Source organism: Balaenoptera borealis, assembly GCF_965194805.1.
Source record: "Balaenoptera borealis genome assembly, chromosome: 6".
Lineage (NCBI taxonomy): Eukaryota > Metazoa > Chordata > Mammalia > Artiodactyla > Balaenopteridae > Balaenoptera > Balaenoptera borealis.
The window spans coordinates 125,972,502-125,989,135 of record NC_138863.1 but is presented as its reverse complement, the minus strand read 5'-3'; the positions used below and the strand labels follow the sequence as shown (position 1 = coordinate 125,989,135).

General features: G+C 39.8%; 1 protein-coding gene across 6 annotated transcripts in view; it reads left to right on the top strand.

The window, feature by feature from the left end:
• Positions 1-16,634, top strand: part of SAP130 (Sin3A associated protein 130) — a 72,481-nt gene that overhangs the window by 42,123 nt on the left and 13,724 nt on the right. For 5 of the 6 annotated variants that reach the window (XM_082396626.1, XM_082396625.1, XM_082396623.1 and 2 more), the window contains 3 exons: positions 5,253-5,611; positions 9,683-9,931; positions 10,115-10,240. In XM_082396626.1, coding sequence (XP_082252752.1) covers positions 5,253-5,611; positions 9,683-9,931; positions 10,115-10,240 — 734 coding nt within the window. The remainder of the gene's footprint in view (positions 1-5,252; positions 5,612-9,682; positions 9,932-10,114; positions 10,241-16,634) is intronic. The other variant, XM_082396624.1, reaches the window with a different exon arrangement.

Here is a 16,634-nt window from a genome sequence, read left to right as displayed (position 1 = left end):
CAGAGTGATTTGTGGACTGAAGAGCTAGTAGCAAAGGTTGCACTTTGTGAAGTTACTCACAATTAATAAATATACTCTAGTAACTGGAATTCGAACAGTGTTGGCGGGGGACTTGGGGAATACAGTTACACGTATGTATGTGAAAGTCACACATATCAGTGTTGTGCGAAGTAAGCACTGTCTGTGTATTAGGAATGAACAAGGAGCAGCAAGGGAGAGCAGCCTAGAACGAGGGGCAGGGTTGTACAAAATAGTTCAGAGATAACAATGAGACCCAGATTATGTATACAGGGCTTTGTGGGCCATTCAAAATCTTTTGGATTTTGTTTTGAGTGAGACAGGAGTGCCATCAGAGGGCTAAGGCATAGGAGTGACATGATTTGACTTATTTCTAAAAGGATTGCTCTGGCTGCTGTGCTGAGAATCAACTGCAAGAAGACAAGAGTGGAAGCAGTGAGACCAAGTAAGAGATGATAAAACCTTAGACTCTCTTAATGGCTTGGACCAGCATGGAGGTAGTAAATGTCTTCAGAAGAGTTCAGGTTCGCAATATGTATTGAAGGTACAGCTGTCGGAATTTTCTAACTGAGTGGAGACAAAGGGAAGGAGGCAATGATAGCTACCAATTTTTGCCTGAGCAACTACAGATAAGGAATTACCCTTTCTGAAGTGAGAAATAGCAAGGGGGAAATCAGGAGTTTACTTTTAGATATTTTAGTTTGAGATATCCAAGTGGTTAAACACACCCAAGTGGAGATGTCACGTGCATAGCTGGATATATATTTCTGAAGTATGTACAATTCTGGAATTGAAGATGGAGGTCCATGCTGATGATTAAGATTTGGGAATTAAAGCAGGTACCGGCATACCTTGTTTTGTGGCGCTTCACAGATACTGCATTTTTTACAAATTGCAGGTTTATGGCAACCCTACATCAAGCAACTCTATCAGTACCTTTTTTTTTTTTTTTTTTTCAGCATTTGCTTACTTTGTGTCTCTATGTCACATTTTGGTAATTCTCACCGTATTTCAAACTTTTTTGTTATTGTTATATCCGCTATAGTGATCTGTAATCAGTGATTTCTGATGTCACTGCTGTGAGTCCCTGAAGGCTCAGATGACGGTTAGCTTTTTATAGCAAAAAAATATTTTTTACAATTAAGGCATGTATATTGTGTTTTTTTAGGCATAATGCTGTTGCACACTTAATAGACTACAGTATAGTGTAAACATAACTTTTACATACACTGAGCGACCAAAAAATTTGTGTGACTCGCTTTATTACGATATTCATTTTATTGCAGTGGTCTGGAGCCAAGCCTGCATTATCTCTGAGGTATGTTGTATGTATGCTTTAACACCATGAGAGTGGAAAAGCTCCCATTGACAGTGAGTATAAATAGAGAAGTGGTACAAGGACCACACCTTAGGACATAACCATCTTTAGAGGTCAGGAAAGTGCAAAGCCAGAAAAGGAGACTGTATTCCTGTACTGTGTGATGTTCCCAGATAGGCTGGTGCCATAATTAAGTCCTCAGTTAATGAACATTTAAGTTATTTCCATTTATCACTGTAATAAACATTACTACAGTGAATCTCATTATCTATCATTGAGCCTCGTTGCAAACATTTCTCAGGGATAGATTTCTGGAAGTAGCATTGATGGGTCAAAGTAAACGTGCAGTTTAAATTCTGATTTCCAATCACTCTACCTTTTTACATCCCATTTCCTGCACACCAGATATTAAATTTTGCAAACGTAATACACTTATTTTCAGTTGTTTAAGATTTTTTTTTTAAAACAAAGCAGCATATGGAGTTACTTTTAAAGTGGTAGAAAAAAAGTAGTTCATGAAGGTGAAGAGCACACTGTGATGTATCAATACAAAAGTTTATCCCTTGTGAGCAAAATGTGCAGAAACTTGGGTGAGGAGGGGCTGTTGCAGACTCTTTCCTGGGCTTAGTATGGTTCAGAGAAGTTGTGGGGTGGGCCCCACACAGGCACCCAGGCTGGCCTTTATTTGCAGTTGGCAGTCTGTGTCTGTGGCACCTGAAAGAAGAGAGTATTTGGATTGTGAAAAACAACCAGCTGAAAGAGCAGTTTTCCTACCCTCCCACGCCCAAGGAGTCTCACGTAAATGGCTGTTTCTTGGAATAGCCCAACTCATTTACCGACGAGTAATAACAGAAGGATTGATGGGAAAATAAGTTTAAAAAGTAGGAAAAAAGCAACAAAATATACTAGTTGGTTCACTGAGAACACGCACCAGAAAAACATTTACAGGGGACAGATGAAATTTATAACAGAATATTTGACTGTGAATAGAAATTACTTAACAAAATAGCCACCACTTTTATGAAACATAACACAAGGATGAAATAACAAAGACTCCCAAGAATAAATGAGAAAACATAAAGAGATGACACATGAGTGGACAGAATTCAGTAAAGATCTAGAAGAAACCATCACAGAATGAAGTACAGTTAAAACAGAAAACAGTGTAGGCATAGAGGATGGAAATGAAAAAAGTAAACAAAAATTTTAAAAGAAACAAAACGAAAACCATACAGAACACGCTGTGATACAAGTAAGATCAAACATATACATGTCAACGTCTCTGAAATCAATATATAACTTTAAATTGACTGCATGTTAATATCCTATCATTAAATAATGTATTTTTAAGTTGTTCACAAAATATTGGTGTATTGTATGGTGTTGGCAACTTAGATTCAATGAAATACTGAAATAGAGTGGTGTTGTGTAGAGATGGTAGTGGGTAGAGTGCAGTTGCTGAGTTGCATTGTACATGTATATTTTTAGTTTTATAAGAAACCTCCAGGGCTTCCCTGGTGGCGCAGTGGTTGGGAGTCTGCCTGCGAATGCAGGGGACACGGGTTCGTGCCCCGGTCTGGGAGGATCCCACATGCTGCGGAGCAACTAAGCCCGTGCGCTGCAGCTGCTGAGCCTGCGCTCTGGAGCCCGCGAGCCACAACTACTGAAGCCCCCGCGCCTAGAGCCGGTGCTCTGCAGCAAGAGAAGCCACCGCAATGGGAAGCCTGCACACTGCAGCGAAGAGTGGCCCCCACTCGCCACAGCTAGAGAGGGCCTGTGTGCAGCAACAAACACCCAACACAACCAAAAATAAAAATAAATAAATACATAAATGAATAAAAATAAATTTATAAAAAAAAAAAAAAAAGAAACCTCCAAACTGTTTTCCAGGGTAACTGGACCATTTAAAATTCATACCTGCAACATAGGAGATCCTTTTATTATACAACCCTGCTAAACTCATTTATTAGTGTTAGAAGGTTTTTTGTAGAAATAGCTACTCCACATTCTTTCCTGCACTTGGTATCTTAGGGTATTATATTTTCACCATTCTGATATGTGTGTGGTCGTATATCATCAAAGCTTTCTTTGCATGTCTCTAATGGCTAATAGTGTTGAACATTTTCTTGTGTGCTTATTAGCCATCTGAATATTTTCTTTAGCAAATTGTTCATTATTCATGTGTTGTGCCCATTTTTAATGGGATTATTTGTTTTCTTAGTGTTGAGTTTACAGACTTCTTTATATTTTCTAAATATAACTCCTTTATTAGATACGTGTTTTGTTTTCATTTTTTTAACCATCTTAAGTGTATATTTCAGTGGTATTAAGCATATTCCCAGTGCTGTGCAACCAATCTCCAGATATTTTTCATCTTGCAAAACTGCAGCGGTATACCTGTTTTACAGCAACTCCCCATTGTCTCTCATTTCAGCCCCTGGAAACCACCATTCTGCTTTCTTTTTCAGTGAATTTGACTACTCTGGGTAGCGCATATAAATGGAGTCCTACAGTACGGTCACCCCTCGGTACCCTCTCGGGGCATTGGTTCCATGACCTGCGCCCCTGCATATATCAAAATCCGTGGAAGTTCAAGTCCCTTATATAAAATGGCATAGTATTTTCATGTAACCTACGCATCTCCAGATTACTTACAATACCTAATACAATGTAAATGCTGTGTAAATAGTAGCTAGCATGCACCAAGTTCAAGTTTTGCTTTTTGGAACTTTCTGGAATTTTTTGTCTCTAAATATTTTCCATTCACTGCTGGTTGAATCTGCAGATGTGGAGCCTGCGGGTATAGAGGGCCGACTGTATTTTTGTGATTGGCTTATTTTACTTAGCATAATATTCTCAGATATATGCAGTATGTGCTTTGCAGATATATTTTTCAGGCTCTGCCTTGTCTTTTCAATCTCTCAAAATGGTCTTTAGCAAAGCAAAAGTTTTTAATTTTGATGAAGCCCGATTTATCAGTTTTTTGTGCTTTTGGTATCATACCTAAGAACTCCAGTCATAAAAGTTTTATAGTTTTACATTTTTACATTTAGATTTATGATCCTTGTTTAGTTCATTTTTGTATATGGTGTGAGGTTTTGGTCAATATTGAATTTTTTGCCTATATAAGTCCTGTTGCTTGGGGCCTTGAACTTGAGGGGTATTATCTTGTGTTGCTTTTGATATTCTAAATTTTCAGCAGTAGTATATAAATTTTCAGCAGCAGCAATATAAATCAGTAAAGCTTTACAGCTGTCAAATGAAATATTTTACTTAAAAAAAATGTTTGAGAAGAATTTGTAATGACATCGATGACTTCTTATAAAACTGAAAAAAGTAGAATATACATTTTTGAAGACTGTATTTGTAGTTACTTTAGATGTCTGGAGTATTTCTGGTAAAACATACTGGAATGTTGTGGTGACCCTGGGTAGAGGGCTGGGTGTTGGAAGTGGAGGGGAGTTATTCTCAATTTGTATTCTTTTCGATCTTTTCCATGTGCATGAGTTTCCTGTTTTATAAGAAGTAGGTTTACAAATGACATATGAAGTGTGAGTATAGTTGTTACTAAAAAAAAAAAAAACCTCCTAAGGCAACATACACAGTAATGGAGGGAAAAATACACTAATGTAATGAAAATTGGTTGTCTTTCAGTGATGTGACTTTGATTTCTTTAAAATGTTCTTTTTTTTCCTAAGTTAATTTTATTACTGCCTATAAAAACGATGGGGATGGTTCTGAAACTTGAATTCCCTTTAAAAGTTACCTTAAAGTTCAACTTTTAAAATCAAGGAATAGAGTTTTAGTTGTGCTGTGTGTTGTACAAAAAGAATTGGACAAATATTCACCTTCTGAGATGATGCAGGTTAAGGCAATTTTTTGTGTTTGCTACCTCATCTTTGCTTTCGTGTTTCAGTGCCAAACCCAAGTCAGAGATCCACGTATCGATGGCCACTCCAGTCACTGTGTCTATGGAGACCATGTCCAATCAAAATAACGATCAGCCCACTGTTGCAGTCCCACCCACCGCTCAGCAGCCTCCACCAGCCATTCCGACTATGATTGCAGCAGCTAGCCCCCCGTCACAACCAGCGGTTGCCCTTCCAACCATTCCTGGAGCAGTTCCCGTCACTCCACCCATCACCACCATTGCCACTGCCCCTCCACCGCCAGTGGCTGTGGGCAGCAGTCTCTCCTCTGTTTTGGGCCCTCCTGTACCTGAGATAAAAGTTAAAGAAGAAGTGGAACCAGTGGACATCATGAGGCCAGTTTCTGGTAAGTTCATTCACAGTATACTCTTTGCTGGCAGTTGCTTCTTCCCCTTTTCCTAACTCTCCTCAGAGTCCAAACTCTTGTGTGACCCTCAGCCAGGAAGCCTGACACCTTGATGCCCATTTGAAATTTGTATTTCATTAGTTTTTAATAGATAGAAGAAAGCATTTACGCTCCTTTTGAAAACTAAAACCATATTGCTGCCCTTTTGTAGTTAATTTTCTAACCAAAATCATGAAAAAGATTATTATTTCCCCAAGAATATCTTTAAACATAGCTTCTTGTATTCATTAAGAAAATATTGCCATGTAAAAGGGGTTCACAATACAATCATAGCTAAGTGCTGATTAGTTTACAGTGTATTCCCTGCCAGTTTTTGTTGCCTTGTGTATGCAATAAAGTAAGATTTGTGTTGTAGAAAGTAGTCTCTTAATAAATTTATTTGTGATTAGTAAAATCTCAAAACTACCATTACCCCCTCCCTCTTCTCAACTCTAAACTTCTAGTTTGTAGAAGGCAGGTCACTAAAAAAGTTTTCTTTTTGTTTGTTTGGTTTTCTGTTATTTTAATAACTTATGTGGAATCTTATTTTTCCTGACTACAAAAGTAACATTCAGTGTATGAAATTTATAAAATACAGACAAAGCCAAAGTGGAAAACAAGTCAGTTTGTCCCATAGTTACCCAGTATTACTCTCTTACCATTTCGGCATGAAGGCCCCCATCTCCCATGCCATCTGTTCAGTTATGAGGTGTGGTCATGCTGTGTCTACAGTTTTTAAACCTGCTGTGTATTTATTTGCTTATTTATTTTCATTTTATTATGCCAGGAAATATCCTTCTATGGCACCCATATTTAGCCTCAGCACTTCAGTTGAAAGGTACTGTGGATAACCCTGGAAGGGAAAGGAAATGGTCTCACTTTTGCTGTTCATCTGCTCTTTCAACGTTCTGGATACTTCCTCTTAACCTCTCGGTACTAGGAAGTTGGCAGTAGTCCTTCCTCAAACCGTAAGGCTCTGCACCGGCCTTTGTCCTGTAGGGCTCGTCACCAGGCACTGATGATGCAACCTTGTACAAAACAAGCACAACTCCATCCTGTTGGAGCTTACCTTCTAGCAAGGGCGACAGATGATAAAATGAAGTAGAGACAAAATATAAGGGAAAGTTAGGGCTGGAGCTGTGATTTTTAAGAACGTTTTAAAGGGAAGGCCTTACTGAGGAAATGATATTTGCACAGAGACATTAAAGAGATGAAATGCTGGCCATGAGGATATCTGGAAAAAGATCATTTCAGACCAAGAGAGCAGTAAATGTAAAAGCCTGGTGTGCTCAAAGAATAGCAGAGGCAACAGTAGATGGAGCTCAGTAAGTGAGGGGAGCAGGATAGACAAGTTCAGAGAAACAGGGTCAAGACTGTGAGAGCCTGTGGGCCACTGTAAGGCCTTCGGCTTTGCTGAGGGAGGTGGGAGCTATTAGAGGGTTCCGAGCAGAAGAGAGACTTGAGCTCACTTCCATTTTTAACAGACCACTCTGGCTGCTCTGTGGGAAAAAGACTGGGAACAAGGGTGGAATTAAGGAAGTGTGTTTAGAGGCTGCTGCGTTAATTGCAGGGACCAGTGAAGGTTTCAGCCAGGGTAGTAGCAGTACCAGTAGTATGAAGTGGTGAGAGTCTAGATATATTATTGAAGTAGAACTGAGAGGATTTCTTTATTAAGATGGAATGTTGTGTGTGAGGAAGGGCATCAGAGGCAGCTATAAAGTTTTTGGTCTTAGTGTATGGAAGCATAGCGTTGCTGGCAGCTGAGGTAGGGGAGGGTGCAGGGGGACTCCATTGTGTAGGGAGAGATGAGGAGTTAGTTTTTAATCTTATCCATTAAGTTAGATCTTAATGGATAAGATCATCTGAGGAATGAGCGCCGATAAAAAAACGGAAGCAGTTGTGAACTGAGCCGTGGGGCACTGCAGCATCTTGAGGAGGGAGAGGAGGCCGAAGCTAGCAAAGGGGAGACTAAGTGGAGGGGCCAGAGTGATCGGGACAAAGCATGGAGCATGAGGTCCTAGAAAGCCAGGACAAGGGTCACGACTGATGAGAGATCAAGTAAGGTAAGCACTGAGCAGGACCGTTGGATTTAGCAATACGAAGGTCATGCAGATCTTGAGAAGAGCAGTTTCCACGTCATGATATTGGCCACAGCATGATGGGGAGTGGGTTCAAGAGAAAGCTGGGAAATAACTATTAGAGACAGTGAGTATAAACAGCACTTGAAGAGTTTGTTATAAAGCGCTAGAAAAAAGAAGGGCAATATCTGAAGGGAAATGATGCCAGGGAGAAGTTACTTTTAAGACAGGACAAATGAGTTTTGTATGTTAATGGGAGTGATCCAATAGAGGGGAAAGAAGTGATGATGCAGGAAAAAGAGATGACTTCCTGGAGCGATGTCTGAGGAGGTGAGAGTGGGTGGGACCTATTGTGTATGTGAAGGAATCTGTGTCTGCTGAAATCACAGAGAGAAAGGAAGTGCCTGGTCACAATGCATGTAAGTGGGTATAGCTGGTGGGAATTTATGGACATTTCCTTCTGATTATTTCTGTGTTTTCCAGTAAGATAGAAAGCAGGGTCATAGCTGAGGGTCAGGGTGGTATAGGAGGTGTTGAGGGTGAATGGACTTGGCAGATGCGGGAGGATCGTCCAGCAGCAAGGGCCTGCTCGAGGCCAGCGAGCATGCTAACAGGACACCTGTGCCCGTTGCTGTGTGTTTTTCTCTGGCTACACTCAGCTGCACAGGTGCAAACTGGTTGGAGAGTTGGATTTAGCCTGTTGTGCTTTTTGCTCAGTGAGTACAATGAAGCAAAAGAAAGGACAATAAATGAATAAAGTGAATAAAATTGATGGGAGAATTAAAACCCAGTGATATGAGAGAGTGGACATTTGAGGGATGAGTGACAGCAAATAAGTGGTATGATTAATGGATAATAGTTCCTAATGGGGTCTAGGAATTGTTGGAGGTAAGTTACTAAGAGAAGAGACCTAGAAAGATAGTTGGGCTATCTTTGGGCTGGAAAGTCAGGTGCTAGAAATTGAGATGTGATGACAGAGTGAAGGGTATGACTGTTGAGAGTGGGTGGCTGAGGAAGGGTGGAGGGAAAGGATAGGCCAAGGATATATGGTATAGAAGAGTTGAGGAGAACTTTCTCATGCTTTGCGAGTCCCCAGGTACATGATCCATACAAGCCCAAACAAATGATGTTAACTTTGTACTAAGCATGCTGCTTATCTGGGGGCAGTGGACTGTGGTAGTCAAGTAGTCCAGGCTCCGAAGCCAGACTGCCTCTGTCAGCTCCCAGCTGTCCCACTTCCTACTAGTGTGATTTGTGCCACGTTTTCTCATCTTTAAATTGGGGCATAATATAATGCCTACTTACTCAGATTACTTTTAAGATTATATGAGTTAATGGGTTATCTCCTAGAAATCAATGCTCAAAGGCTTGAAAAACAGTGGCTTGAACATGTAAGGTTTTATTGTCTCCCTTGAAGCGAATCCTGAGGCAGACAGCCCAGGCATGGTATGTGGACTCCATAAAATCATTAGGGATCCAGGCTCCTATCACCCCTAGCATTTGACCCTCATGCTCTTGATTCAAGATAGCTGCCGGAACTCCAGCTATCCCATCTGAGTTCCAGGGTCACAGGAAGAAGACGAGTGGGTCATGCCTTCTTTCTTTTAAGGAAACTTCTTAGAAGTGCTACAGAGCACTTGTATTTTCATTTCAAAAGGCCACAATGAACTGTAAGGGAGACTAGTAAATATGGTCTTCCAGCCAAATGACAGTGTGCCCATTTCAAAGTGAGGGGTGCTCGTGCTAAGGGAGGTGAAGATGTGCGGTATTAGAAAGCAGTTGGCAGCCTCTGCCACAGTTGGAGTGCTTAGCGTGGTGCTGGGCATGTCAGAGGACTCCATAAATGTTAGCTCTCTTTCCTGTCTTCCTCATCTTTCTCACTGATGGAAATCAAGTGACACTTTCCACTGTGTTTGGGCTCTCATGCATGTGTGCACCCTTTTTCCTATGACAGCAGTTCCCCCCCTGGCTACCAACAGTGTGTCTCCGTCTCTTGCATTGCTGGCTAACAACCTGTCCATGCCTACAAGTGACCTACCACCCGGTGCTTCGCCAAGGAAAAAGCCTCGGAAGCAGCAGCACGTGATTTCAACAGAAGAAGGGGATATGATGGAGACAAACAGCACTGATGATGAGAAGTCCACTGCCAAGAGTCTTCTGGTGAAGGCAGAGAAGCGCAAGTCTCCTCCCAAGGAGTATATCGGTAATGCTCACTTGAGCTAAATTTTGTCACGAGAAGCTTCCCACTTAAGTCAGGGGTCCATCCCTGAGGCTGTTTACATAGCCAGATTTCACTTACGGCTCACCTGCAGGAATTGTACCAGGAAGATTTTTGCAAATAGATAGTAAGCTATTTAATGTCTTCTTTTTCTTCTCTTTTGAATAGATGAAGAAGGTGTGAGGTATGTCCCAGTGCGTCCAAGACCTCCCATTACTTTGCTCCGTCACTATCGGAACCCCTGGAAAGCTGCATACCACCACTTTCAGCGGTACAGTGACGTCCGGGTCAAAGGTCAGTTTCCCCAGAAATGTTCGGTGTTAACACTTGCAATGGGTCTTTCACTCAGCTATATTGAAATCACAGTAGAATAGAAAAACAGAATCACAGTTTCCCAGTTTCAAAAAGAACCATAAGTTTTTGTTATAAAATCTCAAGACTTTATTGTTTAACTTAGACAGACTATACAGTTGAGCATAAAATTTGGAAAATTATCCTTTGCTTCAGAAAGCTATGTGTACTTTACTGGAAACACAGTCTAATGAATAAATGACAACATGTGTTGCCACTCCCCAGGTGGTCACAGATGACCTCTTCAGCCCTCAAAGTAGTTGAGGAAGAGCTATACTAGACTGTTATTGGACATGGTCCACAGTAGTTCCAGGATGCTCAGATATACATGTGTGATAAGCCCCAGGAAGTGTATTTTCCAAAAGACCTTTTGTTCTACATATGTGAAGCTCTTGGAATGGTCCAGTGCAAGCACTCAGTGAATGTTTTTGTGGTTTTGAACTTGAGAATAACATTCTCATAAACCCACTTATAATAAAAATGTCTGATAGTACTTTGCAAATATCTGCAAATATTTCTATGGATAGACTTCGTGTCATTAATCTCAAGTATAATCATTGCACAGAGAAGTGTAAGTTTTCAGGGAATTGGTCATATTTCCCATTCCCTCAAATAAACTTTACTTGGAAGCTTCCTTGAAGCCTCAAGATGAGTCTGAGTTGGATGGTACTGACTAATGCCTATCAGCAGGAGTGAAGGTCCTGACAGTTCACTATCTGAATGGAAGTACAGAGGTGGCTGCACTGCCCAGTTTTTCTTCCTCACAAGTACACCCTGAGGATTGAAAAGAGGGTGAGATTTCGAAAGAGAAATCAGAGAATGTTGGCCTTTGGTGGAAGCAGGATATGAGCCACCAAACATTTCTTCACACCACAGGAATTCCATATTGTAGCGGGAAAATATTTACAGTTTTCCCTGGTAACATTTTAAGCCATAAAAGATTTTTATTGCTTATTGGAACTCACTCTTCAAAAGCTATCTATCTCAAGAAAGATTATTTGACAGCTGAAAATGCTGATGATTCCTAAATCTTCTGTTTGGATATGTACATATTAATCACCTTGTGCCAAGTCTCTTGACTATTAAACTTTAATTGAACTGTTTTGCCTAAGCTTTAAAGTCATATTCATACAAAGAAATAAAGATGGAGTACTAAAAACAGGTAATTCACAGGGAGGAAAGAAAAGAGAAATAGGAGAATAAGAAGCACAGAAAACAAATAATAACATGGCAGGCTTAGCCTTACATATCAGTAATTACCTTAAATGTAAATAGTCTGAAAGTACCAATTAAAACACAGATGGGCAGAGAGGATTAAAAAAAAAGATCCAACTATATTATGTCTGTAAGAAACTTCAGATACAGTGAGTCAGTAGAGTGACAGTAAAAGGGTGGGAAAATATGTACAATGCAAAAACTAATCAAAAAACAAGAGTAGTTATAGTAATATCAAATAAAAGTAAACTTCAGAGGAAAGGAAATTACTAGAAATGAAAAAAGGCATTACATACTGATTAAAAATATATAGGCAACAAAAATCGAGAGCTTCAGAATATATGAAGCAAAAACAGCTGAAAGGAGTAGTAGGCAAATGTGCAGTCATAGTTAGAACTTCAACACCCTCTTCTCAGTAGTTGATAGAAGTACTTGATAGAAAATCAGCAAGGATATACAAGAAGTGAACACCACGAACCAACATCTAGTAGACATTGTAGGACACTCGAACTGCGGCAGAATACATACTCTCTCAAGTGTACACAGAACATACAAAGACAGACCATATTTAGGTTCATAAACCTCAACGAATTAGGGAGAATTGAAGTCATACAGAAAAATATAAAGTATCTTCATTGACCATAATGGAATCAAACTAGAAACCAGTGACAGATAAAACCTCCAAGCCATGGATTAAGCAAAACACTTCTAAATAATGGGTCAAAGAGGAAGTCTAAAGGGAAGTTTCTAAAAATACTTAAAACTGAATGAAAATAAAAACAACATACCAAAATATGTGGAAGGCAACTAAAGCAGTGCCAACAGGAAAATCTATAGCACTAAATGTTTATATCAAAACAGAGGAGGAAATATCTCAATCTCAGTTTCTACATCAAAAAACGAGAAAAAGAAGAACAACATAAACTCAAAGCAGGTACAAGGAAGAAAACAGTGAAGATAGCAGAAATCAGTGAAATTGAAAACAGAAAATAAAATGAAAAAGCTAATTCTTTAAAAGAAAAATCAATAAAATAAATCTCTAGCAAGACTGAAGAAGGTAGAAGAGAGAGAACGTAAATCATGAATATGAAGAAGGAAACAGGAGAGACAGCACTGCAAACATCTGCAGACAACAACCGTACGCTTACTGCATATGCAAGCATGGCAACAAACAGTGCTTGACACATGATATTCTGTGTCAGAGATTATTTAGCTCAAGATGGCAGAGTAGAAGGATGTGAGCTCAACCCTTCTTAAAAAAACACCAAAACCACAACTAACTGCTGAACAACCATCAACAACAAAAAAAAGCACTAGAACCTACCGAAAAAGGTAGCCTACATCCAAAGACGAAGAAGCCACAGTGAGATGGTAGGAGGGGCGCAATCGCTATAAAACCAAATCCCATACCCGCCAGGTGGGCAAGTCACAAACTGGAAAACAGTTATACCACAGATGTTCTCCCACAGGAGTGAAAGTTCTGAGCCCCACATCAGGCTTCCCAGCCTGGCAGTCTGACAACAGAAGGAGGAGCCCCCAGAGAATCTGGCTTTGAAAGCCAGCAGGGTTTGATTGCAGAAATTCCACAGGACTGGGAGAAACAGAAACTCCAATCTTGGAGGGTGCACACAAGGTCCCATGCACACCAGGACCCAGGGGTAAAAAGCAGTGACCCCATAAGAGACGGGCAGACCTACCTGCTAGTATTGGAGGGTCTCCTGCAGAGGTGGGGGATGGCCATGGCTCACTACAGGGACAATGACACCAGCAGCAGCAGTTCTGGGGAGTACTCATTGGCGTGAGCCCTCCCAGAGGCCACCATTAGCCCTACCCAACAGCCTGTAGGCTCCATGCTGGAACACCTCAGGCCAAATGACCAACAGGGCAGAACACAGCCCCACCCCTCAGCAGACACGCAGCTTAAAGTCTTCCTGAGCATGGCCCTACCCACCAGAGGAACAAGACCCAGCTCCACCCACCACTGGGCAGGAACCAGTCCCTCACATCAGGAAGCCTGCACAAGCCTAATCTAGCCTCATCCACCAGAGGGCAGACAGCAGAAGCAAGAACTACAATCCTGCAGCCTGCGGAATTGAAACCACAATTACAGAAAGTTAGACAAAATGAAACAGCAGAGGAATATGTCACAGATGAAAGAACAAGGTAAAAACCCCAGAAGAACAACTAAGTGAAGTAGAGATAGGCAACCTACCAGAAAAAGAATTCAAAATAATGATAACGAAGGTGAGCCAAGACCTCGGAAAAAGAATGGAGGCAGAGATCGAGAAGATGCAAGAAATGTTTAACAAAGACCCAGGAGAACTAAAGAACAAACAGAGATGAACAACACAATAACTAAAATGAAAATTACACTAGAAGGAATCGATAGCACAATAACTGAGGCAGAAAAATGGATAAGTGACCTAGAAGACAAAATGGTATAAATCACTGCCATGGAACAGAATAAAGAAAAAAGAATGAGAAGAAATGAAGACAGTCTGAGAGACCTCTAGGACAACATTAAATGCACCAACATTTGCATTATAGGGGTCCCAGAAGGAGGAGAGAGAAAGAACCTGAGAAAATATGTGAAGAGATAATAGCTGAAAACTTCTCTAACATGGGAAAGGAAACAGTCAACCAAGCCCAGGAAGCGCAGAGTGTCCCAGGCAGAATAAACCCAAAGAGGAACACGCTGAGACATAGTAATCACATTGACAAAAATTAAAGGCAAAGAAAAATATTAAAAGCAACAACAGAAAAGCAATAAATAACATACACAGGAACTCCCATGAAGTTATCAGCTGATTTCTTAGCAGAAACTTTGCAGGCCAGAAGGGAGTGGTGAGATATATTTATAGTGAGGAAAGGGAAGAACCTACAACCAAGATTACTCTACCCAGCAAGGCTGTCATTCAAATTCGACAGAGAAATCAAAAGCTTTACAGACAAGCAGAAGCTAAGAAAATTCAGCACCACCAGACCAGCTTTGCAACAAGTTCTAAAGGAACTTCTCTAAGTGAAAAAGAAGAGACCAAAACTACTATAGAAACAAGAAAATTACAATTGGAAAAGCTCACCAGTAAAGGCAAACATGCAGTAAAGGTAGGAAATCATCTGCACACAATATGATATCAAAACCAGCAAAATTGTGAGAAGAGGAGAGCACAAATGCAGGATGTTGGAAATGCATTTGAAATTAAAAGACCAGCAACTTAAAACAATCTTATTTATATATAGACTGCTATATCAAAACTTCATGGTAACCGCAAACTGCAAATCTACAATAGATACACAAAAAAGGAATCCAAACACAACATCAAATCACAAGGGAAGAGAACAAAGAGGAAGGGAAGAAAAACCACCTGCAATAACAAATCCAAAACAGTTAACAAAATGGCAGTAAGAACACACATATCGATAATTACCTTAAATGTAAACAGATTAAATACTCTAACCAAAAGACATAGACTGGCTGAATGGATACAAAAACAAGACCTGTATATATGCTGTCTACAAGAGACCCACTTCAGATCTAGAGACACGTACAGAATTAAAGTGAAGAGATGGGAAAAGGTATTCCATGCAAATGGAGATCAGAAGAAAGCTGGAGTAGCAATACTCATGACAGACAAAATAGACTTTAAAATAAAGACTATTACAAGAGACAAAGAAGGACACTACATAATGATCAAGGGATCAATCTAAGAAGATATAATAGTTGTAAATAGATATTCACTCAACATAGGAGCACCTCAATATATAAGGCGAATATTAACAGCTGTAAACGGAGAAATTGACAGTAACATAGGACTTTAACACCCTGATTTCAAAAATGAACAGATCATCCAGACAGAAAATCAGTAAGAAAATACAGGCCTTAAATGACACATTAGACCAGATGGACTTAATTGATATTTTTAGAGCATTCCATACAAAAGCAGCAGAATACATATTCTTCTCAAGTGCACATGGAACATTCTCCAGGATAGATTACATCTTGGGTCACAAATCAATCCTCAGTAAATTTAAGAAACTGAAATCATATCAAGCATCTTTTCCAACTACAACGCTATGAGATTAGAAATCAACTACAATAAAAAACTGCAAAAACCACAAGCACGTGGCGGCTAAACAATATGCTACTAAACAACCAATGGGTCACTGGAGAAATCAAAGAGGCAATCAGAAAATACCTAGAGACAAATGAAAACGAAAACACAATGATCCAAAACCTATGGGATGCAGCAAAAAAAGTTGTAAGAGGGAAGTTTATAGCAATACAATCTTAGCTCAGGAAACAAGAAAAATCTCAAATAAACAATCTAACCTTATACCTAAAGCAACTAGAGAAAGAAGAACAAACAAAACCCAAAGTTAGAAGAATTCATAAAGATCAGAGCAGAAATAAATGAAATAGAGATGAAGAAAACAATAGCAAAGATGAGTGAAACTAAAAGCTGGTTCTTTGAAAAGATAAACAAAATTGATAAACCTTTAGCCAGACTCATCAAGAAAAAAAAGGAGAGAGCTCAAATCAGTAAGATTAGAAATGATAAAGGAGAAGTTACAACTGACACCACAGAAATACAAAGGATCATAAGAGACTACTACATGCAACTATATGCCAATAAAGTGGACAACCTGGAAGAAAGACAAATCCTTAGAAAGGTACAATCTTCCAAGACTGAACCAGGAAAAAATAGAAAATATGAACAGACCAATCACAAGTAATGAAATTGAAACTGTGATTTAAAAACTCCCAACAACAAAAGTCCAGGACCAGATGGCTTCACAGTTGAATTCTATCAAACATTTAGAGAAGAACTAACACCTATCCTTCTGAAACTGTTTCAAAAAATTGCAGAGGAAGGAATACTCCCAAACTCATTCTATGAGGCCACCATCACCCTGATACCAAAACTAGACAAAGATACCACAAAAAAAGAAAGTTACATACAGGCCTATATCACTGATGAACATAGACGCAAAAATCCTCAACAAAATACTAGCAAACCGAATCCAGTAACACATTAAAAAGGGTCATACACCATGATCAAGTGGGATTTATCCCCGGGATGCAAGGATTTTTCAGTATCTGCAAATCAATCCATGTGATACA